Source organism: Amblyomma americanum, chromosome 3 (assembly GCF_052857255.1).
Source record: "Amblyomma americanum isolate KBUSLIRL-KWMA chromosome 3, ASM5285725v1, whole genome shotgun sequence".
Taxonomy (NCBI): Eukaryota; Metazoa; Arthropoda; class Arachnida; order Ixodida; family Ixodidae; genus Amblyomma; species Amblyomma americanum.
Genome location: NC_135499.1, coordinates 37,281,571 through 37,308,106, shown reverse-complemented (window position 1 = coordinate 37,308,106; position 26,536 = coordinate 37,281,571). Strand labels below are relative to the sequence as shown.

The 26,536-nt window shown below is 47.4% G+C and overlaps 1 protein-coding gene across 12 annotated transcripts in view; it reads left to right on the top strand.

Annotated features, from left to right (window-relative positions):
* The window catches only part of shep (RNA binding motif single stranded interacting protein alan shepard), a 140,338-nt gene that overhangs the window by 77,947 nt on the left and 35,855 nt on the right, over positions 1-26,536 (top strand). For all 12 annotated transcript variants that reach the window (XM_077657251.1, XM_077657247.1, XM_077657249.1 and 9 more), the window contains exons 6-8: positions 5,393-5,454; positions 19,483-19,580; positions 20,955-20,992. In XM_077657251.1, the coding sequence (XP_077513377.1) occupies positions 5,393-5,454; positions 19,483-19,580; positions 20,955-20,992 (198 nt within the window). The remainder of the gene's footprint in view (positions 1-5,392; positions 5,455-19,482; positions 19,581-20,954; positions 20,993-26,536) is intronic.

The window sequence follows — 26,536 nt, the reverse complement described above, 5'->3', positions numbered from 1 at the left end:
AATTTTTCGTGATGAAACGAAACACCCCAGGGCTAAGAAAGAAAATATTTCCTGAAATCAAAAATTTTCACCAAATCGACCAGTTTAACAATGGGAGAAGTCCGGCCTGGCTGGTGCGTGATCCTGCGGATAAAAACACCGCTTAAGCGGGACAGCTAGAGGAGAATAAGGACACGACGCTGTCCCCACTTTTCGCACAGCACGACACCTACGTATGTCAGCAGACGGTGAGTGCACGTCTGCTCCGCCGAAAGAACGCCAGCACTTCCCCTCACTACTGTCCGAAGTAATATTATTCTGGCTAGAGCAGAGTGTCAAAAACTTCCTATTTTATTCAATATGCCTAGCTTAGAAATAAACGCCAGAAACGCTTTGTTTCCTACTAACCATATATACAATACAAAGTGGCGAACTATTTCTCTGAATACGCCGCACGTGGCCAACGCGAGCTGGTGTACTTCAAGAAATTACTAAGCTGTAAACATCAACCATTGCTGTGATTCGCAGAAACTGAAAACGCGCCTACAAGCCTTGAAAACCCGCGCTCAACGCCTCTCCGCAACGACACTCCCTGGCCTTTTGCCTACCACGAGCCCGCTAGCGACTGCAGCGCCACCTCGTTTGTTTACAAACATGCAGGAGGTCTATAGTATTGAGTACTATCAGTAGTTTTGCACCACTACTGTGGAGACATATCATAGAGCAAAAGCAAAGACATACAGAAATGCACTCTCCATAATAAGTTTCATTTAAGTGATGCATGACTCTTACGTGGCATTGCAGTGCTTCTCATTGACTTGCCAGACTTCATGAGGTTCAGAGAGTGTTGAGAACAATGGAGCAGGCCTAATTGTGAAAAAAGGGGGGAAAAAAAAGGACTCCTTGCTTTTTGCTGCATTTGCTGGCAGTCGTCATTTTGGTCTGCCTCCGAGGAGGGTCACTTCATTCAAATGCGGCATGTGACCCCAGCATTACTGCGACCGCTTTTCCTGGGTTGAATGCTGTATAAAGGTAGAAAGTTGCTTGACATCGCTTGTTTCGAGGGCACCCGAGTGGCAGGAAAAGGCAACAAGTAAAATGAGAAATGCAGGAGCGAAGTGTTGGCAATGGAAGCACATTGTTGGGGCGGCCCCTAGTGGTGTGACTTCGAAGAGGGGAAAGCGTGAGGACTAGTCATTTGTAGTGCTTGCACCAAGCCAATGCGAAATTCACTGCGATATCTCCCACAGCCTAGGGCCAATGTGGCTGACGCATTCAGTTCAAAAAGGTCAACTTTAGAACTCCGGTCCACCTGGAAAGCTGCTCTCGAACATGACTAGCCAAGCCAAGCTACTGTGGCCATTTTAGACGGCCAGCTTGAACATTAGCATGTAGGGACACACTCTGAACATATTGCTGTAATGTGTTCTGTGTGTCTCCTTACATTTCAATGTTCAAGCAGGCCCCCACAAATGGAATCGCACCAACTAGCTCAGAAGAAAGGTAATCTGTTGTGGCCAACCTGATTATTAATGTGATAGCATATGGGTTGTGGTCTTGCAAAAACCACCGGGTTTCTCCGTAACGAAAATTCTATGCTTGGTCGAGAGGCTTGTGACGTGATCAGCACCACTAATTTGAAAATCTGAGGACTGAAATGAGAGTACCTTCCATTGGATTACCGTATGGCAGTACACAACCAGACTCACTCTTCCGCCTTAGTCAGCCCACTAATTAATCCACATTACTCCTCCCCAATAATCCCTGCTAATGCACCTTAATTCATTTTCAGGGGTTTGCGAACTCCTGAATGCTATATGGCATTTTCTTCTTTAAATGGATACTGAATAAAAATCTGGAAATGCTGAGAAAGCACTGGATTTTCAATTACAGTTAAACCTCGATATAACGAAGTCGTAAAAATCGGCACTTTACTTCGTTATAATGAATTTTCGTTGCATCGAAATATCGTACCTAGCATGCGGAAACATTACCAAATCACTTGCCAGTTGTAAGCACTCATCCTTTATTTTCTCTGAAAGTAATCAGTGACTTTCTTTTGCGTCTGCTTTGCAATCAGAGATGGCCTCACACTGCGTTCATAGGCCCACAAGGATTGCATTGCATCTTGCTGCCCAATCGAACTCGCGTGGCGCCGCAGAACATCAATTGCGTCAAGCACTTCGCGGCTGCTCGGGGCATCGTCGTCTTCAGCATCGATATCGCTGCCTGGGTCCTCCTGCATGCTTCCTAGCACATCCTGCACGATGGAGTCGTCGGTAACTTCCTCGGTGGCAACGACGCAAGAGTCTGCGTAGAGGAAGTCTTCCAGAGCGACACCGTCAGGAACGGCCCCGTCACTCTCCAGGCACCTCCATGCTTCTTCAAGGCCGGCATGATCGCCTTCCTCGCCATCGAACGGAGCCCTTTCATTAGCCTCCGTGCTGTTATTGTCTTCGGAGGCACTCGCTGCTGCTGCCACGCCGTTCTCAAACCCGGTTTTCCGGAAGCAGTTCTTGATAATTTCCTTTGATGTCGCCTTCCACGATGCGGAAAACATCTCTAAGGCTTGAAAAATATCCACCTTAGTGGGGCGTTTTAAGCGGAGATTGAGCAGCAGCTTGTCGATCAACCGGCGACGATACGCACACTTCACGCTGTTGATGACTCCTTGGTCGAGCGGCTGAAGCAGCGACGTGCAGTTCGGTGGAAAAAACCGTAGCTCGACATTGGTAAGCTCTAAGTCGTCGACGTGATGGGTGGAACAATTGTCCACTAAGAGGCACACGCTGCGGCCGCCATTCTTCATATCCTTGTCGAACGCCCGGAGCCAGTCACGGAAGATGTCGCGGGACATCCACGCTTTCGTGTTAGAAGTGTACTCCACTTCCAGCTTCCGAGCGTTTCTGAAGCACTGCGGCTTCTTGCTCTTGCCAATCACAAGCGGCACTCTCTTATCACTGCCATCCATGTTGGCGCACAGCAGAGCAGTTATGCGCAGCTTACTCTGTTTGCCACCATGGCAGCGATCACCTTTCAGTGCTAGCGTCCGATTCGGTAGCATCTGATAAAAAAATCCAGTTTCGTCCGCGTTGTAAACGTCCGATGGCTGGTATCGCGTCAGTATTGCTGGCATTTCCTTCTCCAGCCAACTAGCGGCTTCAGGCGCGTCAGCCGACGTTGACTCCCCGCACAGCAGCCGTCCGACGATCCCGTACCGGGCCTTAAAACGGTGGAGCCAACCACTGCTTGCCTTGAATGAATCCTTCTCGAGCAGGCAACCGAAATCCTTTGCTTTTTGCTGCAAAATTGCGCCACTTACCGGCACATTCTGCGCTCTGGCGTCCATGAACCAGGCGAACACAGCCTTATCTACGTCTTGATACGTAGCAGGCTTCAATCGCTTACGTTGGGCGCTCGTTCCACACTTCACTGAGCTGAGGATAGACTCCTTGGCTTTCAAAATTGTTGAAAGCGTACTCATGGATATGCTGAATCGAGCCGCTACGTCCTTCTTCTTTTCGCCTTTCGAAACTGCGTCCAGAATCGCCTCTTTTTGCTCAAGCGAAATGGCTTTCCGCTTGCCACTCATGGCGGCGACGCAACGCGGGCATACACGAGGGCAACCAAAGCAACGCCTGCGATGTATCCAGCATGTGTGTTAGCAGCGAGTGAACAACGCGACAACGCGGACAAAGGAGTACGGCGGCGGCCGCGCAAGTGCGCAAGCAATCACATGGGTTGGCAGATCCAATGAGAGACGGGCGTGTAAGCTGACGCATGCACAGCAAAGAAGCCTGGGAGGAGTGGGGGGGGGGGGGGGGGGGGGGGGGGAGGAGGAGGAGGAGGAGTGCGCCGTCGCCGGCGACCGAGCAACAAAAAAAAATAAAGACTGGCCCGGACGGGGGGAAGAGAGGAGAGGGTTGCTCTCTCTCTCTCCCGCTTGCTGGGAGCGAATTCCACGCGCCCCATGAGGCCCATCCGCGTGGGTTACCCAAGTCACTCACGCTAGCACCGCTTTCCCCGGGGCCGTCATCGTCACGGCGACATTTTCCTTCCGGGTAAATTTTTTTAGGATACGCGACTTCGTTGTAATGAAATTGCAGCAATATTACTTCGTTATGTCGAGGCAAAATATACATGGTTTCCAATGGGGAATAAGTTGAATATGCCTTGTAACTTCGTTATATTGAGGATTTCGTTATATTGAAGTTCGTTATATCGAGGTTTAACTGTATTCAAGTATACAGTCATCATTCCAGTTATTTTTGAGCGGATGGCTGTATTTTGGATGTTTTGTGAGCAGCCGCCGAGCTGCACTCAGCGCGAGCCTGCCTTCGAGCTGGCGGGCATGACATCACGCCTACCCTCGGCAGCGCCGTAGGCAAACCGGCATGGTAGCAGGCAATTCAGGAATCCCATCCCTTTGGCGGGCATGAGATGGTGCTACCGGTACCGTCTCTGCGAAATGCTGCTTGTTTCGTTCGCTATTGCTTCAGACGATTAATTCTGATCGAATCAGGCAGGCAGTCACCTAAGGTATACAACCACGCGATGCAGGCAGAGAATCTTGAAGCACAGATGCGAGGAAGCCGTACGAAATTAACTGTACAATGAAACAGAAGCGCTCCAAACGTGTGGTCCGTGCTGGCAAGCTTGCGCCAGGTAAGGCTGACATCACATTCAGCATTGTGAGAGCTTTCACAGGTGCGGTGCTTTGAGAAATATTCATTAAAATAACTAGTTTTCGCTCATTTTTGTTTCAATTTTGGTCACTCTGTCTCACAGCTATAATTTGGGCCAGAAACCTCCATAGCAGATTTTTTGTTCACTATCCGTTCACAAGGCCCCATGTTTTTTTTCCTTGTGCAGTAATAAAATGCAAAATGTTCCTTAATATTTATTTTTGTTGTTGAAAAGGGAAATGCTGTTGAAATTAAATCAAAGGGCATGTGCTTGTATTCGCTTTTCGTTCATTGAGGAAAATTCTAAGGACGATTGCAGTACTCCCCAATGCAAAATTTGAGTGCAGCTCTGTCTGCATCAGCGGCGCAAATGGCAGGGTCCTCTTGAAAGCACTGTCTAGCCTCTACTTCGGTACCACGAACTCCTAGGGCTGACGCGGATTATCACATGCAGCACATTCCACAGCACCACCTGCCAATGGAGCAAAGCGTGGTGCCACTGCAAGGAGGCAGTGCGTAGGTGCGTGCTGCTGGAGAAAAACCTCCTCTCCCCTAGCCACCCTACCTCCGCTCATGTAGAGGTAATGAATGACGGCAGGCACAGGGCGCTACAGCGCGCTCTACTCTGGTGCCATATTTGAGCAAGTGGCAGTACTTTTGTTCGCTCTGCGTGGCTGGTCTGGAGAGGAGCGTGCTCCTCTCACACTACTTTTTTTCTTTTGTTGCAGGATGGAATCCAAGGAAAAATGCGAACAAATTATTGCCACCTTCAATGGGAAAGTGCTTGCCGGTGAGTGGCTTTCAATTTTTATTAATATTTTTTGCCTGTTGTTATAGCAATTGAAGACCGTGCTTTGCTGGTGCACTGCTGCTGTCTGTTGGTGTACGAATGGTAATGCCAGTTTGCCTCCAGGGGAAGGGTCAAGGTTGAATGACATAGCGCAGTACCTGCTTTCTCACTTAGAATGGCAGGAGCTCTATTCAGGTGAAGTGAAGGCATACTTTTCCAAACTGGTCTGCAGCATTTGTCCATATAGATTGGAAAGTGATGCCGATCAACTGTAGAAGATGGGGTTGTGGCTCTATGGGTATTGTTGTGGCGGTCGAGATAGCTCGAACCTGGGCCCCATTTGGTAGCTTGTCTGACTCTTCAGGTTGAGTAAAGACTGAAGATTTGAAGTTGGGAAAACAAAAACGATAGTGCTTAATGGCAGTTTTACGGAAACTTATTTACATACTGAAAGGTTTTTAAGAGCAAAAACCTCAAAAACGTACCAAAATTGCCGATTTTTTTAAGTGACCATAATTTTCTCCGTAATTCTGTTTCTGAAAATGTATTACTTCGATGGTTTCTGGTTAAAATTAACACAAAAACCTTAAGAAGAAAAACTTTGCTAGGGTGGCTTTCTCACAGTGCATGCCATAGTGATGGGTAGAACGCACTGAAATACAGCGTATTTATTTCATATTATACACTGACACACAAGAAAGCGCATAGACATTGCTTCGTCCTAAAAGGGTACAAAATTTCTTCCTTAGTATTCATACTTCGTGTGGCAAATCTCGAAACACAGTGTTGCTCAAAGCGTGACTTTGCAATCCGCGCACCGTGTTCTCGTTTTTGTGCGTGGCTTCTTAGCTTCATCCTTTGCGTACAGCACATCTCCATCCTGTGTCTACCGCACATCTCCGCATTGGCTCTTGCTTTTTTGGTGTTGGTGGGATTTTTCGGGGAAAGTGACGGCCTTCGAGCCTTGTCAGAGTACTGTCGGATCTCCGACCTACTCCTGTTTTGGCCAAAGAGTGAAGGTACTTGTCAAGTAATAACTCCACAAGACGGACTCTGAAATCCAGGTGGCTCAGTCTTCCTCCAGACTTCTTCTAGAGGCAAAATGCATTGAAGATGGGTATGTCAAGAAAATGACGAAGCAATTTCTTATAGTAAATCTTCTGACCTTTGCGCAACAATGGATAGTACGACAGGTTTTTGGTCTGATCGGTCGACCCTGCCCATTGTGTTGTTGTATTTGAGAGCAATTGCAGGCTTCGAAACTTCTTGATTCTTGGGATTGACAACATCTTTAGGAATGTCACAAGTTTCTTGTCTCGCCATTGGAGGGCAAGCCATTTCCCACGTTGAAAGGCAACAATATAACCTCTTTTTTGCAGCTTGATGTTTTTGAACAGAGGCATGTCCTTTCTTCCAGGATGAGCTGTTCCATAGATATCGGTTTTCCGCTTGATAAGAATATTAATGAGTTCCGGGGAATTATAGTAGCTATCAACTGTCAAGCTGTATCCCTTGTCAAGAAATGGCTCCATAAGCTCCAGCACTACCTTGGTACCTATCGCTTCCTTGCTGTCCATATCTACCGTCCCCTTCCCAGTGTACACTATCAAATTACAGATGTAGACTCTAAAGGAATCGCACAGTAAAAACATTTTAAAGGCAAACCTTGTGCGCTTTAGCGGAAGATATTGTTTCCATTCTAACCTTCCCCTGTACAGCAAGAGGCTCTCATCATTGGACACGTCCTGTTCTGGCACGTAGGATACAAGGAAGGCCTCGTTCAGCCTTGAGGTCACGGGCCACAGCTTCCAAAGCCTGGGGTGCGGGTGGGTCACTTCATCCATGGTTGTCATGTCGGTGAAATGGCGGCAGCGCATCAGCGCGTTCCTGAACACTGATGTCTCCAAAACTTCTTTTGTAGACCAGTGCATCTCCACTTGAGGCTTACCAACAATGCCCTGCAATATTATCAGTGCAAGGAAGACCATGATCTTATCGCGGTCTGCTTGTTTCCATGCAGAACGCCGAGCAGCAAAGTACTCTACCGCGTAGTGGTTAGTCTTTGTGATGATTACGTCAATGATGTCCCAGTCGAAAAATGCCTGAAACCAGCCGAGAACGTCGTGCTCGTCAGTGGACTGCCACAAGATTCCAGGCACTGAAGAAAAATGGAACCGTGGAGGCGCGAGCGGCGGGTTTTTCGTGCTCGCACGCTGCCACACATGTGCACTAGTCAGCGACTCACCCTCGTTGTCGTCGCCATTTTCGTCGTTATCTGAAGCCGACTCCAGCACGTACACAAAGTCAGTCACTTTCAGAAACAAATTTTATATTGTCAGAAGTGCAGCTGTCGCAACTACTTGAAAAAGCAGCTCTTTTTCTCTGGACACTGCCACCAGCGGCATTCCTCATAGATGACTCCATTGTGAAATGACTCTTCTGGGCCTTCAGTTACGTGCCAAAGGCGCAAAATGCTTTTTTTATGGTCGACTACCGCCCTCTAGTGTTCAACATCGCAACCAATGTAACTGACGACCGTAACTCGTCTTTCGTCGTGGCAGCACCGCAATATCGGGCCGGACGAGTATGACTCATCATTGGCGATTTTGGTACGATCTCCCATTACAAGTACAGCTCAGGGCTGGTGGTTAAAGGGTTAAGATAATAGGAACAAGCGACTCGATGAGTTTTTTCGCCAGGGCCCAGAGCTTTCCAACTCAGCACTGTCCTTAAAACCCCCCTAAGGTTCAACCCCTTCCTCAGGCAGCGGCCAATTTAACAAGAGGCACATTTCTCCAAGATGGAACCGATTGAAATAGCACAGCAGTGCAGCAGGTGGAGTCGCTCGTTGTCCGAGTCAGATCGTGGGAACGTGTGAGGAGGTAGCAATTCCGCTGCTAACTTCTGCTGGGCAGCAGTGGAGGTGCAGGCGGCTTTTTCTCCTCAAGCACACGTAGCTCGTGCAATGCCGCGGGCCTCTACTGAAACCAGTGGTCAGCTCTCCATGGTGGGGCCGGCTCCTGGTGGAAATGGGTAATTGCTTGATGTCTCCCCCTTTGTTCCTCTGAACGGGTGCCCTTGGTTCCGTCTGACGTCCGTTGCTGTCCCCAGGCGTCCTCCGGGAAGGTCATCCAGTGAAGTGCGAGAAAATCCCGCCGGCTCCTTCTCAGCGCGGCACCGTTCTTTGGGACCGTTGGCTGGCTAGACAGCGTGTCGCAAGCTGTAGTCATAACAGTATACAGTAGAACCAGATTATGCGTTCCTTGTTCATGCGACGACCCACATTTTACGACGAATTGGCGTGGGCCAGCCGGGTCTACTTCGTATGATGGCCGGCGGTAACCGTCCGGAATGAGAGGGATGTTTGCGGAGCACTTTATTAGCAGACGTGACGTCAGCCAAGCTTGTTCCAAATTGGAATCAAGACAGAGAAGTGCTCGCAATGTTGCGATCGAGCGCGTGGCAGCCTGTAACGATGGTTCTGCCGACAGCTCGGACTCTTAACTCCGCGCATGCAACCCACGACCGTTGGTGCAAGGCAGCTTGCCTTACCCATTTGCCTGCACACTTCGCTCAGAGGCGTTAGGGAAATTAACTGTATGTTCATACCAGCATGAAGTTATTGTGGGGGCAGTAGTGAGATTAGTCATTTCTATGATGATCAGCGGCTAGTTGAAAGCGCTTCCCGCTGTGGCTTCAGTGCGGAGTAGGCCTAGTGACACTGAGCCAGGAGCGAGCGGCGTGCTGTCGCCCTGTGAGCCGTACATTGCTGCAGAAAGCACTGCGGCAGTGCATTCATATCGCAGGCAAACCTAATGTTTTATTTTTTCTTTTAGACGTGAATTTCTCGTACAGATACTTGTGCCGTGGAGTGATAGTGGTTCTAGAGGAAGTCTGAACAGAAAGACATGTTGCTGGCATGATCATACTGTGCGCCGCAAAACGTCTTCGAAGAGTCGTAGCAGCCCTATGTCTCGTGCGTCAGCCAAATCATCGTTTTCGAGGCGCTTGGGACGTCTACTTAGCGCGCAAGGACATGGGAGTGCATGCGCGCCTCGTTTAAGGAGCCTTCAATGCTGAAAAGCCTGCCTATGCATGGTCTGAGAACTAATCCTCGCAGAATGAAAACGGGCGCTTTTATAATGCGGGTGGAAAAGAACTTCAATTAATTTTTGAAGTGTGCGGTGAGGGGCTAGTTGGTACGACATTATGGGAACAGTGAATAACTGCGCAAAAAGGATGGGACAAGAGAGAAGAATCACACGAGACAAGGGCAGTGTAGAAGAAATGAAATCTAGAAGAGTGCGGTGAGGGGCTAGTTGGTACGACATTATGGGAACAGTGAATAACTGCGCAAAAAGGATGGGACAAGAGAGAAGAATCACACGAGACAAGGGCAGTGTAGAAGAAATGAAATCTAGAAGAGTGCGGTGAGGGGCTAGTTGGTACGACATTATGGAAACAGTGAATAACAGCACAAAAATGATGGGACAAAAGAGAAGAATCACACGACGAGACAAGCGCAGTGTAGAAGAAATGAAATCTAGAAGAGTCCGGTGAGGGGCTAGTTGGTACGACATTATGGAAACAATGAATAACTGCGAAAAAGGACGGGACAAGAGAGAAGAATCACACGAGACAAGCGCAGTGTAGGAGAAATGAAATCTAGAAGAGTGCGGTGAGGAGCTAGTTGGTACGACATTATGGAAACAGTGAATAACAGCGCAAAAAGGATGGGACAAGAGAAAAGAATCACACGAGACAAGCGCAATGTAGAAGAAATGAAATCTAAAAGAGTGCGGTGAGGGGCTAGTTGTTACGACATTATGGAAACGATGAGTAACTGCGCAAAAAGGATGGGACAAGAGAGAAGAATCACACGAGACAAGCGCAGTGTAGAAGAAATGAAATCTAGAAGAGTGCGGTGAGGGGCTAGTTGGTACGACATTATGGAAACAATGAATAACAGTGCAAAAAGGACGGGACAAGAGAGAAGAATCATACGAGACAAGAGCAGTGTAGAAGAAATGAAATCTAGAAGAGTGTGGTGAGGGGCTGGTTGGTACAACATTATGGAAACAATGAATAACTGCGCAAAAAGGATGGGACAAGAGAGAAGAACGACACGAGACAAGCGCAGTGTAGAAATGCTAGAAGAGTGCGGTGAGGGGCTAGTTGGTACGACATTATGGAAACTGTGAATAACTGTGCAAAAAGGACGGGACAAGAGAGAAGAATCACTTGAGACAAGCGCAGTGACGAAGAAATGAAATCTAGAAAAGTGCGGTGAGGGGCTAGTTGGTACGACATTATGGAAACGGTGAATAACAGCGCAAAAAGGATGGGACAAGAGAGAAGAATCATACGAGACAAGCGCAGTGTAGAAGAAATGAAATCTAGAAGAGTGCGGTGAGGGGCTAGTTGGTGCGACATTATGGAAACAGTGAATAACAGCGAAAAAGGACGGGACAAGAGAGAAGAATCACACGAGACCAGCGCAGCGTAGAAGAAATGTAATCAAGAAGAGTGCGGTGAGGGGCTAGTTGGTACGACATTATGGAAACAATGAATAACTGCGCAAAAAGGACGGGACAAGATAGAAGAATCACACAAGACAAGCGCAGTGTAGAAGAAATGAAATCTAGAAGAGTGCGGTGAGGGGCTAGTTGGTACAAAATTATGGAAACAGTGAATAACTGTGCAAAAAGGACTGGAGAAGAGAGAAGAATCACACGAGACAAGCGCAGTGTAGAATTTTTGAAAGCCAGCTTAGCGGATACGTTTATTGTGTAAATGTATCACTTGTGCGAGATTTTTGATTATAAGACGCCCAGATTATACGACGGTTTCGCAAGGTCCCCTGAAAGTCGTATAGTCAAGGTTTTTCTGTACATCTAAAGGTTCGCATAACGGCACTTCAGGGGAGATGCGAGTCTTTAAATAATTAAAATAATTCAAAAATGTCGATCTTTTAAAAACGGCATATTCGGGTTCAATACACTGTAAAGTGTCTGCTTGCAAAGCTTTGGGGTCTAACACGACTTCCATCTACTAAAAAGTTTATATATCTGACGCCTCTGAAGTGGTGATTTCGGATTGAAATGCGGCAGGACTTTGTGGCTGTCGCTCCCCACCACCGTGTCCCCGATGGCCGCCATCTCGGTCTTGTTCGAAAGCTGACGCTCATCACTACATCCTGGTATATTACGTTCGCTTTCCACTGTTTTCTGAGGCCTCTACGACAGCCTGCAAATGGCTGGCGCATGTGCTTCTTCAAATGCAGTTTTTCTCCGCTTCTTGTGTTTTACCAACATGACTAGCCTTATGGATGTTTTCATTTTGTATTTATGGTGCAATTGAAATTAATGTTATACCGTTGAATTCAGAAAACTAAACTATGGAGCTGTGGTGTTTTTTTATGGCTGAGTCGAACATGTGAAATTTTGTGAACAATAATAATGCCAGCTAATTATATTTTAGAATTATTTTGCTTTGACATAATTGAACATTTTTATAATATAATGTACCTCACTAACAATATAAATAGCATATCTCTTCATGTCAGGTGCCTCAGTGGCAGTGGCTCAGTGGTCATGGCGCTCGGCTACTGACCCGGAAGACACGGGTTCGATCCCGACTGCGGCGGTTGAATTTTGATGGAGGCGAAATTCTAGAGGCTCGTGTACCGTGCGATGTCAGTGCATGTTAAAACAAGAACCCAAGGTGGTCGAAATTTCCGGAGCCCTTCACTACGGTGTCCCTCATAGCCTCAGTCGCTTTGGGACGTTAAACCCCCGTAAACCAAACCAAACCATCATGTCAGGACTTTGGCTACAGATCTATTTCAATGAGAACCAAAAATATTTAGTAAGTGTCTTGTTAAAGTGCCTTATTAACCTGTAAGAAATTACCTAGTTAGCTTCAGTTATTTTCTCGTAAGATGTAAACTGATCGAGATATACTGAAACTGATTGTATTTATTATTATTAGCCGCCGCGGTGGCTCAGTGCTTATGGCGCTCTGCTGGTGTCCCGAAGGACACGGGAATTTCGACAGAGGCGAAATTCTTGAGGCCCGTGTACCGTGCGATGTCAGTGCACGTGAAAGAACCCCAGGTGATCGAAATTTCCGGAGCTCTTCAGTACGGCGTCCCTCATAGCCTGAGTCGCTTTGGGACGTTAAACTCCCGTAAACCTAAACCTAATTGTCTTTATTAAAACAGTAGGAAGAAATGCATATTAAACATAATTGCATCACGGTATCTGTGGTAATAAAAATTTTCATTTAGGCCCTTCTGTACTTAATGCTCCAAATGAAAATATGCATGCAAAAAATTAAGTGTTCATTCTTCTCATTATTAATGATTTTATTAATATTACTCACTGAGCGGAGTGCTGTTGCTTAGTGGTTCCGTAGCTGCTGGAAGTCAGTTTTCTGCGGAAGTACCGTCACCTGCCAAGTTTGGATGCGATCTGTTACAGGTGCTCATTGATGGTAATGCTTTGGCTGGTTGGTGACTGTTCATTCTCAATGTAAGGCGGCGAAAAGACTCTACACCTAGCAGTTGAAAGAATCTCTCAACACTTATTTCTTGCTCTGTAAGTTCAAGCCTGTGTCCAAGGGGGTAATCCGCAGTGACAGGGCTGTGATGGCTCCCTTTAGTGTTTGGCTTTGCCTGTGAAGTACAGTAGAATATCGATGACATGATTCTATTTGACACAAATTTCGGGATGATATGAATCCGTAAAATGCTATGGTCAGACTGCACTGAGTGTAATGGGTGAAAAATTCAGATGTTATGAACAACTCCCCGCCCCACTGCGGGTGATATGAACACGCGGGCCGCAACAGCACCCTCGAGCATCAAATACTTGCTGCCTGTACATCGTCGACATCGTGGTCACCAATCGCGCTTTGTGCACCGCGAGCAGTGCGCAGCGGCACGCGGCCCGCACATCGCCGATGGCGCGATCGCCAGTCTCGCGGTGCGCCCCGCGAGCAGTGCGTGGCGGTGCGCGGCCCGTACATCATCGACGCCGCGACAGCCATTCGCGCACCACGAGTAGTGAATTGCGGCGCACCGCCCAGCATCACCATTTAGTGAACTGGAATTGATTATGCGACGGGTAAATTTGGAAACAAATGAGGGCTGAAACACTTATTACACATGCTGGTGCAGAAGTATCGTTGACAGTGTCTTACAGCTAAACCTCTAAACCTCGGTTCATGAAGAACAGATGGATAGAATGTCGTTATTGAGACTAGTTTTTCTCTTTAAAGGGGCTGGGACATCAAATTTTGATGCTATAGTAAGCTTGTTATGGGCTTCCTCTGTATGTAATGTCAGCCACGGCGAAGTATTGGACGCAACAAACGCTTAAAATATATTTTAATGGAACTCAAAAGAGTACCTAGTTGGTCTTTCTCACGATCGAGGCCCATCGCTAGTGCTATACGTGGTGACGTAGAGCCCTGGGAACGATATCAGTGAATAGCAGTGACATCACAACACAGTAACGTGACGTACTATGAACGGCGACGCGCGACATACGGCGAGGCGCTGCTTCGCCGACTCGGTGGTCGGTGTGCAGATCGGCATATATGCCGCCGCTGACGCACCAGCCGGTGCCTCATATCGGCGGCCGGGCGAAACCTTGACTTGTTTGCACCTTCTCCGTAATACGAATAAGTGAAACTAGCGACTACTTTTCATATGTTCACCCTTTGGCTCACCTTCAATACGAATAGGCCTAGTGAGTCCGCCGGGTTCGTATGTGCAATGTCGGCGATCGTGGAGAACGAGTTCACAAGTTAGCGAATACAAATGGTCATCGAGCGTAGTTTTGATGACAGTGACCTGGAATCGAGGATTGTTTACGTCTTAGGACGCAAATACATCAAGCGGGAAGTGCCACTGCTAGGCGGTGTGACCCAGTCTGTCTGTCAATGATGCAGGTGCCCGCGGCGGCAGCTACAGTCGTCGGCGTCGCTTGAGGGCAACAAATTAAGCCATTTTGTTTATCTAAAATGGATGCAGAACATACGTCTAGATAAACCAGTTTAAATTCAAGTACTGGACACATCGGAAAAAGCAAAAAAGCAGTTACAATGAGTCAGAAATGCCGGTCCTACGCGTTGTCAGCAACCCGACTATGAAGCATTCCCGAGGCTGGTGCTTGCATTCTTCGGCGATTCTTGCAAAGTTATCGCACTGCGCAAACAAGGAAATCCGCAACCGGTGCAAAAGAGATGAGCTTGCTTAACCTAAGTGGAATGCAGCTTGCAATTCATGCCGAATTAACACGCAATCGCTGCCTGTATGCAGTTGCATATACGTCAACAAAAGTAGCGCCAAGATGCAGTCGTTGTCATGGGCGCACTCATGGAGGAGTTACGTACCCATACGGTAAATGCTGAGTCCTGTACAATTGTCTGAAAGCATTCATTTAGCGAATACGTGGACTGTTTGCTAAACTAGCAGCAGATATCGTAATCATCAGGGACCCTGAGCAGTCTCACAGTGCGACTGCGCGGGCGGCGCGAAGGGAAGACAGAGACGAGTATTGGTCGGTAGGAAATGTGAAGCATCGTGTCGCTGTAATGTGACCAGGGTCAGCTATGGGCCACCGACACAGACGTCCGCCGAGCATCGGCGTCGGCGTGGCAAAGCAAAATATAACGAAGAAACCACGTTGGCATACGGGGTATGACGATTGAGATAGGCCGAAGCGAGCCGCTTGGTTTCAGGACTCAATTGGCTTTTCTCAGCATATCGCAGTATACCGACCAAGTCTGTCGGCACATGATTTCGAAAGGCGCTGCTATGCACAGCATGTGTACGAGAGCAGACGACGCAGCAATACGTGCGTCACAACTTTTGGGGCCCATGTGACCAGGGTTGCTGCTCTTCCCTGATCGTGACGTCGCAGCAGACCCCGGCGCAAACAAACCGAAACCGAAATCGCTCAGTATAAATAATGCAGTAAAAATTATTTACCGCACATATATGAATTGCGCAGCGTGTATCACGTGTCCTGGGGCAATACGCAACGTTTCAAACAAAGAACACGCCAACCAAAAATTTGGTGTCTCCACCCCTTTAATGTCAGCAGAAGCAAACGCTAAAAATAAGAGTGGCAGACTGAATCACAGCAAGAACAAAGATCATTTTGCCATAATAAACAGCTCTGCTGAGTGTGGCACCACAAAGAAGTAGTTGTTAACATCTCTTAAGCAGGTAAAATATACCCTGGCAGTTAATCTACAACAGTAGAATGGAGGAATGCTCCATTCTGGCTGCAGTTCTGCTGCATTCGTATATTACAGTAAAAACTCGTTAATTCGATCCCTCTTAGTTAAGAAAACTGGATAATTCAAGCTGCTGGCTCAATCCTGGTGGACGCCCATGCTAGTGTATGCGCCTGCTAATTTGGATGCTATGGGTCTCGCACCAGACAATTGGAACGGCCTCCCTCCGGGAGGCCGTGTCTAGGTCTGACTGAAGCGGCAAGAGATCATCAAAATAGCCCCACTGAAAAGCTGAATTCCATGCTGCACAGTTGCTCACGGACCTCTGACATGTTCGCAATGGCAGGTGTGCTAACGAACAGGCACCCCCATATCTGAGAGCACTCAGACCACTTAGTTTCGGTTTTTCTTTTCTCAGCTTCGTTCCAACCCGTAGCTATGGTTGCTTGACCAGCCAGCATCAGCCATCCAGCCTAACCCAGCTGAACACAGTTTCGTACGCTGATTAACTGTACACTGGTGTTTTCTTTCACCCAATTTTTTTTCCTCCCTGGCTTTTCAGCACCATTTCCTTTGCTTGGGTCCTTGTGGTTCTGTTCTTCCACTCATGCGCCAAAACTGTGCACTCGTCACATGGCGTTTGCTGTTTGTGTGGTGAAGTGCCCTCACATGCCGCTTGTGATGGGTGTGACGCGGTAGCAGTGTAGTTCCACTGCGTTGCACTGTGAAGGATGCAGGAGGCCCTTACATTTCTGAAGTAATTCTGCTTCAACGCTCCTAACAATATACACGCAATAAAGCATCAGTGGAAATGTGAACAACTGTCACTGCTCCGCTGTACTCATCTCAAAATCGGATACACATTGCTCAGTCTTTCAACAAATAAATTTTCTGCGATGCAAGCAGTTCTTGACAGTGTCATTCGGGTCATTCAATAATGCGAACTTTCATATAATTCGAACATTTTCCCCAGTCCCTTGAAGTCTGAGTTTGCTTTTACTGTGATGTATACCGTATTTACTCGATTCTAAGCACCCCCTTTTTTTCACGATCGCGATGCCCAAAGTGAGAGGGGGTGCTTAGATTCGAAAAATCTAGACCCCCCCCCCCCCTGGGCCCCTCTTTTCGCGGCGAAATCTCGATGAAACGGGAGCGAGAAAAAACATTTTATTTAGGAAACATTCAAAAGAAAAATAGCTGCAGACAGTGAACGCACCGCTATCTGCTACTCGTCACTCTCACTGCCACTCGAGTCCGTCGCACCGCTCGAGCAGCCGCTCTCAGCATCCCAGAGCAGGTCGTCTTCTGTTCCGTCGAAGTTATTTGTAATGGAACACCTCTTAAATGATTTCACCACAACATCAACTTGCACCCGCTTCCACGCCTCCGAAATCCACCTTGCGATGGTTGACGGGGGTGCTTTCTGCAGCTTTCCCGTCGGCGTTTTCTTCCGGTCGGGGTTCCGCACCCATTCTTCATACTCCTGCCGAAGATTAGCTTCAAAGGGCTTGTTTACCGATACGTCGAGAGGTTGCAGCACTGGCGTCATGCCGCCTGGAATAACAACCAGGTCGCAATTGCTGTTTTGGAGCTTTGTTTTTACCTGGGGGGTGAGATGACCACGAAACGCGTCCAACAGAAGCATTGACCGTGTGCCTGCAGATGCGCCGAGCAATGCTCCCGGGCGCTGCTGCCACACGACTCGAATCCAGTCGGACATCAGTTCTGCTGTCATCCACCCTTTCTCTTGGGTTCGTACGATGACATCTTTAGGAAAAAGCTCATTCTTCGGCAGGCTTTTTCTTTTCAAGATGATATACGGCGGCAGTTTGTGGCCGTCGGCTGTTACGCATAGCATCACAGTGACACGTTGCTTCAAGTAACCTGTCGTCTTCACTTTTACTTCTCGGGCTCCTACTTCATTAACTGTGCACGCCCTCGGCATGTCAAAGTACACCGGCGTCTCGTCAGCGTTGCCGATCTGGCCGAGCTCGTAGCTGTGTTGCCTGCGGAGATTAATCACATACCGCTGAAAGGCAATAAGTTTTTCTTCGAAATCGGACGGCAGCTTCTGGCATATTGTTGTCCGACGCCTCAACGAAAATCCATTTCTTTTCATCATGCGCTCCACCCAGCCCCGGCTTGCACGAAACACCGTGCGGGGAATCTTCATTCGTGTTGCTATTTCCATCGCTCTGAGCTGAATTGCATCAGCAGTGACAGCGAAGCCTCTGCATCGCTCGCTGCGAACAAACTCGCAGACTTCTTCAACTTCTTGCGTGTCGCGGCGCCTTTGAAAATCTGGTCCCGCTGTTTTCTCCACCTGATGACGCACGCCCGGTCCACGCCGAATTCCGCAGCGGCACTGTGGTTGCCATTATCTTCGGCAAACTCGATCACAGTTCGCTTGAACTTCAAGCTGTAGGCAGCCCTCTTTGCACTCATATCGACTTGCGTTAGGCACGAGCGCCGCTGATACCAGGCCCATGTGACAACAGGCTGACAGACCCGACACTACTCAAAAATAAATAAATAAATAAATAAATAAATAAATAAATAAATAAATAAATAAATAAATACTACGACTGACAGAATTATCGCGGTTGCTTTCGGCTGGTTTTTGGTTATTTTTTGCGTTCTGTGCCGCCTCTGTCCTCGCTTCGGCGAGCGCGGCCGCCTCGCCCGCTTATCTGTTTTTTCAGCAGCGTCGGCTCCGGCGGACCCATGACGCGGCGGACCCATGACGCGCGTCTTATCTTTTCTCTTTATCTTTCCTCTGATCTTTTAACTCTCCTCTATCTGCACGTGGCCGCGGTGGTGGCTTGGCTCGAGCCAGTAGGCAGGCCCCTGCAATTTCCTTTTCATCCTTCTCTCAGTCACAACAACAACAACGCGCAGGCCGCGCCTCCTCGGGACTGCACAGGCTCGACGAAAGAAAGAAGTGCACTTGGCGGCCTCGGCAATGCTCTCTTCCGCGCAAAAAGGGGGGTGCTTAGATTCGCATGCAAAGTTTTTCAGAAATTTTTTTCCGAAAATAGGGGGGGTGCTTAGATTCGGGGGGTGCTTAGAATCGCGAAAATACGGTATGTTTGTGTTGTATCCCTTGGTATCGAAAGGTGGGGTTATGGTGTGCTTGATGATATTGGATAGGTTGCATCCACTGGCCTAGGAACTGCACAGCTTAATTGAATTGCATGAATTTAATGGAAGTTTAATCTTGGCACCGACACAGGTGGAGAGGGGGAAATTCCCCTATCCACATTTAGGGGACAGGAGAAATGCACAACCGGAAGGTGGCTGCCGCAAGAACAACCTGGAGGCTTGCTTATGCCGTGAATGTCATTCGGCGTTCGCTGAGCCGGTATGCAAAGCTGTTCTAAATTTTTTACATGCCTGAGTGAAAAAAAGAGAATTTTTTAGTAAGGTTCCGGCAGGCTTCAGTTCGGTGCAGGCCAAGCACTGAACTGCCATGTTTAATCCCATTTTACGGTGGTTTCTGTTGTAAGAGCAGAAACATCCTTCAGTAGAGTGGAGAGCTGGGCGAGTCGGTACATGGTTGTAGAAAGAAAACCAGCACAAAGGACGGAGAGACAGAACAGGAACACAGGACGACACTGGACGCAGGACAGCGTTGTCCTGTGTTCCTGTTCTGTGCCTCAGTCCTTTGCGCTGGTTTCCTTTCTACAAACATCCTTCACTCTCATGCCTGTTATGTGGCCAGCATTTACTTGTTTAAATTTGCATGTGTGATAAGGTGCACTGTATACACTGTTCCCACAGGGTCCAAGGAACCATTGCTGGTGAAGTTTGCAGATGGTGGCAACAAAAAGCGCACCTTGTACAAGAACCACGAGCATCGCATGTGGCGTGATGGCGAGGTGAGTGCTTGCTCAGAGGTTCATGGGGGTTCAGGACAAAGGTATTGTTAGGGCACGATATAATGTAAACGTGACCAGAATGCTGCAGAGTACGCAAAAATTGTACTATATACTCCATGTTGCAAGTCGTTTGCAGCACTGTGAAGGCTGTGGTGATCTCAGCCAGTCTGAACGGTGTGCGCTGCAAAATGCGTCTCTCCATGCCCCTCACCCTGCCACTGGTGGCTCCATCATTGGGAAGGAAAGAGCACCAGTGTCCAGCTGCTGCCCACATGAGACTCAGCGGATGCCATGTTTATGATTGGCAGTGCACCATTTCATAGCAGGTCCTTTGCGGTGCCGTGTTTCTGCGGGCTTTTTCTGCTAATTTAACCTGTGACTGAAATGCACACTCTGCTTTCAAAACACAATCCTGAACTACCATTTCAATTACTGCAATAATTGTTACTGCAAAAATGAGTCTCAGCACTGCTGAAATGGTTGAGGGACTATTTGTTGCCTACCTTTGCCCTGATTGTACGATAGAGTTCTCCCTTTCCCAGCACTGCAAACGACTTGTGAGTTGAAGTATGGTTTTTTTTGTTTGTTTGTTCGCATGTCCTTTTTCGGAATGACAGAGTGAGTGTGGGACATAGTTTTGTTTGCTTCTGAAGCGGTGGGCAGGCAGTGAAGGAGCAAGTGGCAGCGTTTTCGAGATGACACACAACGATCAGGGGTATTCGAGTAACAGTGCAGCTCAGTTGCGTATAGAGGACTTTAAAATGGTGCCAGTTATGTGCTAGAAATGACTGCGGCAGTCTGTACCCATCTAAAATGAGTCTATAAAGTGCATGGTATTCCGCTCTTACTTATTAAAAGGGAATACCAACGGGACAAGCTGCGATCCTTGTTTGATTGATGTGTCTTCGGCAATGCACTACCACGTTTAGCAGCAAAGAGTGCAGCCTGTGTCTCTGGGTGTTGTCGACTGTGCAGGTACGCACAAGTACCATCACGGGTCGTCAGGCTAGCAAATACTAGGGCTAATCTGTAAGCTGGAACAAAGTGGGGCATTGTCAACTGGTGCACCATTGACGTTGGCCGCTTGGGCATTCTCTACACTGTGCCAATTCTCAGCAGTGCAGTCAAGTTTCACTGGTTTCCATGAGCCTTACCAACAGCAGTTCTTACTCGGCCTAGTTTATGTAAATAAGTGTGCCGCTTCATTGCTATGCAAACAAATTGCGGAGACTGCATGTAGCCTCACAAAGGGGACCACAGTAGGAGAGTTATTGGGGTGCACTGCATTTATGTAGTTCTGAAGTTCTGAACAGAAACTGGGAGCATTAAACAATTTTTTGTGTGCATGCTGTGACCGTTCACCTCTCTGTGCAGCCCCTGACGTATGAGCAAGGTGCCCTCTCACAGAACGGGTAAGTACCCGTGCTGGGGTTCCCTTGACTGCTCCGTTCACTTTCCTCAGGGCTGCTCTGTCATGCTAGTGTTAGACTGCTTCAAAATCTTCTCAGCCTCTCTAGTCGTTTCACAGGGGCACTGTTCTGAAACTCTTACATTGAGCTCTCGGCGTGCCCTATCACGTGTATACAGTAGAACCTTGTTAAGTGCACTTGCTTAAGCAGTAGTTGTGCTTGCAACGCATTCTCACGAAACCCCAACTCAGCTTCCATTTAGCCTCACGCATTTGGTGCCTGCATTTGGTGCCTGCTTACAACATAGTGGCTTACACTACAATCTCGATGATACGATCCTGGTTGACACGAATTTCGATATGATACAAATTTGCAAAATGCCCTGACAAGAGTGCATTGTGTGCAGTGGGCAGAAATTTAGATGTTACAAACAAACCCTCACCCCACTGCGGATGATACAAACGTGTGAGCCTCGACCACACCCTTGAGCACCAAGTACCGTATTTACACGATTGTAAGTCGACCTATTTTTTAAAATTTGAAAATCCGAAGTGGGGGCGGGTCGACTTATAATCGAAACGAAAACGTCGCACTGTAGGTAAACGCGAGACAAACGAGATATCAGGCATGCTACAGCGTGGTTGCATTTTTGCTGCGTGGCTCCATCGCATCGCTCTTGGTGCTGGCCTTGAGCAGCGGCTCTGTCAACGTGCAGAACTGCCATACCCTCCCCGCGCGCGTTGGCGGCGGCCGATGGCAGCTATCGATAAACAGCAAACTGGCACCCCACACTCCCTACACGTGGCTGCTGACTGCGGTTGCTGATAAGCGGCGGCGGCCCGATAACGCAATCGCGTTCTAAGGGAATCTCAAGCGTCTAACAAGTTTTCTTTTTTACTTTCAAATGCGCGCTCGGCGATCAAGGGAGTGTTGCATGCGAAAGGCTTTTCGCACGTCTTGCAGCAAGAAGCTGCTATGGAAACTGTCACCTTTTGCGTGTTTATAGAGGCAGACAGTGCAGTTGAGACTTCTCTAGCGTAGTCGAGTAGTGACATTGTTGCCTTTGTCACTGGTGAAACACCCAATGCAAGCAACGCCAATGAGAAAGCCAAGCACAGCTCGGGCCCTACCATTCGAGAAGCTGTATGCGCTCTAGATGTTCTCTGCCTCTTTGCCAAAATATAATAATAATAATAATAATAATTTTTATTTGCTCTTTCCAGTACAAATGCGGGCCTGCCAAAGCCTCAAGAAGGCTTGAGTGGCAGTGCCCGGCAGCAGACAGCATATAAATCATGCGCCGAGCAGACAAGTTGCCAAACAAAAAAAAAAAAGGACGAGAGAAGTAAAATAGATTCGAAAAGGGCAGATGCAAAATACACACAAATGGAGAGAAAACAAAGAACATGTAAAAACATAGCATCAAAACAGAATACTGGAACTAGCAACATTATTTAACAAGACAAGCTTTCACTACCTTTTTGGAATTAGCAGAGAATATTTCTTTGGGTAACCAGTTAAGAACAGAAGGAACATAACGGGTTTGCACTCTAGTAGGCACGAGAAAATGATCACGAGTTCGCAGATCTTTAACAGGAACATATGGTGTACAAAAATCGCTTGTCCAGATGTGCTTAAAGACTACTGTTTCAGAAAAAAGACGAGAAAAGTCAGGCATATGTAAAAGTTCAAAAACGCTATGATCATTTCGTGCCCTACCATATAATACTGATTTAAAGGTAGATTTCAGTATGCTGTTACTTTCTTTCGCCAAAAGGCAGAGCAGAAATAAAAGCAGCAAATACCATAGCGTAACACACTGTAGGCTAAGGCGTATACTATTTTCTTGCATACATACATGGGGCAAAGGGTCTTAACAGAGTGCAGCAAACATGCAACTTTCTGAAGCTGAGTAGACAAATGACAAATGGGTATTCCAAGACATGTCGGAATCGAAGAACACACCTAAGTATTTGACCGCTGACACAGGCATGATTGATGGGCATTTGCAAAGAGCACAATTTGGTCTGTTCAAGTGAATTGACACATCGTTAGGAATTCCCTTTAAATAATTGTGAAAAAAATACTAATTGTGTTTTTTTATTGTTAACATTAATTGAGTTATTGCTGAACCATTCCATAACTAACTCGCTGTCGTGTTGGATAAGAGATAATGCTGTCCTATAGTCCTTATGTCTAGCAACTAAGAGCGTATCATCGGCGCATTGAAAAACACGGCACAGTTTACAGACAGCGCTCAAGTCATTGACGTATAAATTAAACAAAATAGGTACAAGTATAGATCCTTGAGCTAGACCGGATTTAATCTGCAGCAGGCCACTTCTATATTTACCTAATACAGCGAGCTGTGAATGATTGATATATAGTTAACAAGAAGATACAGAAAAGGACCCCTAAACCCATAATAGGTGCCTAATAGAGCACCTGGAACTCATTTTAATTCTCTCAGGTGCCAATATTATTTCGATTCAAAACAAATATTTTTGCCACTAAACAGCTTACCCAGGCCTCAGAAAAAGCCATTTCGATAGCTTTCAAATGGAAAACACAATTGGTTAAGTTTTCTGTAGCCAGGCATGTGATATGTTGTAAACTGTCAAGTCTTCAAAACAATTATAAAAACACTGGGATTTATGAAAATGACACCCAAGAGATAATAAAATAATTTTGAGTTATGAAGATACAAATTGCTCAAGTTGAGAAAAAAAGATTGACATCAGGACTGGCGGCAAAATCTGCTCAAAAAATGGCAGAGGATGTGGTACCAAGTTCACCGTTTTGTGAAGTTTTAGCTGCATTCGATTCAGTGCTGGTTCACGGCACCTATCCTGAAAGAGTGCCGCTGGTGCCAGCGCGGTGCAGCACCAGTTCTGCAGTGCAGGTGCAGCGCGTCAGCACTGCCACACCTCATAGATGCGACAATTTTCAATCGAGCACGTGCAGGCAGATGTTGTCGTCTGCTCGCCGTAGAGGTGTTGAGTTCTCGCGTGTATTTTTTTGTGTGTAGTCGCTTTCGTGCCTAACTCGAGTTGGCCATGGTCGACGACGACGACATCGCATATTTCCTTGCTATGGAGTAATTCTACCCTTCCCATAGTGAATACGAGGAAACCGACTCTGTGCTGTCTTTTGCCGCAACTCACTTGCTTGGACCGATGGCGGTCGAATTCTGAAGTGCTATAAAAGCGTGGTTGCAAGCTATTTCAATTCACGAGGCTCTTCAGGCACTCAGACGTTCGAAGTACTTTCGGCGCGCTTCAAGGCCCCTGCATATTTTCCAACGCCTAGGGGAGGGCACCCGGAAATCACAGCCGAGAACCCGCCTCGCTCATTTATAAGCAGTAAAAAAAAAAAAAAGCAGTCCCTCGGTAGCACCAGAGCTTCCTTGCTGCTTCGCGCTAGCCCCGGCGTCCCCGTAGCCGCAATAGAATGGCCAGGTAGTGGAAAATTAGCACCTGCAGCCTGCATATGCTTAGCGCAGCAAGCACCGGCGCCGGTTGTAGCAAAACACGCTTGGATTTGCCCTGCCCGCAGTTTGCCAACAGCCCACACACCGTTGTTGCGCCATGAATTTCGCGTGAACTCGCACACACACGGACGGCCTGTCACCATTAACATGGCAGCTACAGCACAAAACACAGAAAGTTGCCTGCTGTCGCGTAGGTTTCAGCTCGATGTCATTTTCTTGCATAAAAATGACATCGAGCCCGTCGATGACAGCAAAAGCGTCCCTCAGTTCACGTTTAGTATTTATGACCTAGCATGCGTTGTGTGCTCGTCGTCTGCTGAAAGCCGTCTGCACGTGCACAACATTTTTGCACCTCGTTGGCAGCTGGTGCCGTGGTTTCCTGCACTAAAGCGGCACTATGGCTGCACCCAAATCAATCGCGGATGGCGGTGCAGAGAGTGCTGTGAATAGAAGGCTTTGGTGCATTTTATCATTAACCGGTGCAAGCGGTGCAGTGAACCACAGCTGAATCGAATGCAGCTATTATTTGCTGCGTTTGCCAGTTAAGTTAAAGCAGCCTATTTGCAAAATGAAGGTTACTGATCTCACCTGAAACAAAGAAATCGGTTCTAGGCAAGCACACTCTTAAGAAAAAGCTACGATTTTTCAATCTACACGCTCTTGTACAAAGCACTCTAAACTGTTAAGCGCCTTTGAGGCTGCACTAGGAGCTACGAGGCCACCTCATTGGCAGACAAAGTGGATTTGTTTGGTCCTACGTGAAAAAAAAGCTTCAGTGTGTGGCTTCCTTCAGATGGAATACCTCGTATATTAGTATCCTTTACCAGTTCAGTGGATATATTAATACGATAGCATTTTGGGTTGTCATTTTGCAAAAAATTTGCAGCATCTCTGTCATCAAATTCTTTGATTGGTTGAGAGAGTCATGATGTCATCAACATCACATGACCATCAGTGGACCAATCTTAGGGCACTGCCAGGTTTGAAAAATCTGAAGGCCCCCAATATAAAATTCTGGAGAACCCCCAGAATCTTGAAAGTAGGCCCACCCCATAAAATGGATTAATGTGGATTAGTGGGGACTAGTGGGTGGATTAATTGGTCGGATTAGTATGATCCCATATGACAATTGAATGGAAGGTATTAGAAGGTCTTGCAAGGTTATGACTCATGCATGCCGTATAAGGGTAATAGACTGTGTCCAACTGGAGCTTTGGCGGGAAAATCGCAAGAATATAATACCCCTGTCACACGGCAAGTTTCAATGGCCATCAAGTCGAGGGTCTTCGAAATTTTCAGTCGCCATCGAACTCGAAGGAGTTGTGTCGCTGCTACACGGCAAATCTCAACGGCCATTGAAATGGTTCTCGTGTCTTACGCCAAGCTTGTGTGGAGCCACAATCGCTACTTCGGATTTTGCAAAATAACAAAAATATTTGATAAATGTATACTAAATGCTGAAGCACACGCATTCGCGCATGTCGTTTAAAACCCTTTAATTGCACATACGCGACGGACAGATGCAGAACACTGCTGTAGCCACTTTAATGCAAGATCAGCCAAAACCAAGCCAGTCCAACTGTGTCGGAGCGCTGCCTCGTCAGGCTTAAGACCTGGGAAATAGCCTTGGTATCTGAAAAACGAGCTATTTGCCTCTTGAAACTTGATGAGAGGGTAACAATACGCAAATCGAAGACGAATACAACAGCTTTGAACACGATATTGCTTTGAGGGATTAGCGACGAAGCTGTTATCGCTGTGAAGTGGGTGGGCAGGGCGCCGCCATGTTGTCAACGCTAAACTAAGTACACCAGCAACGCAAAGACCGCAATGCAACATTAATGCGCTTAAAATTAGTCTGATACAATTTTAAAATTATTGTACAGACTGCTTTCATTAAAGTCTAGGCGAATAATGTTTGTTGATGCTTTTGTACCGTGAACGTGTCGTGTACGAAAGTGCGCCTGGTGCCACTCGAAGCAACGCTAGCAACCTTGGGCAGCGCTCGAAAGCCCTCGAAATTTGATAGAGTTCCGCACTGCTCCGTTGAGTTGATA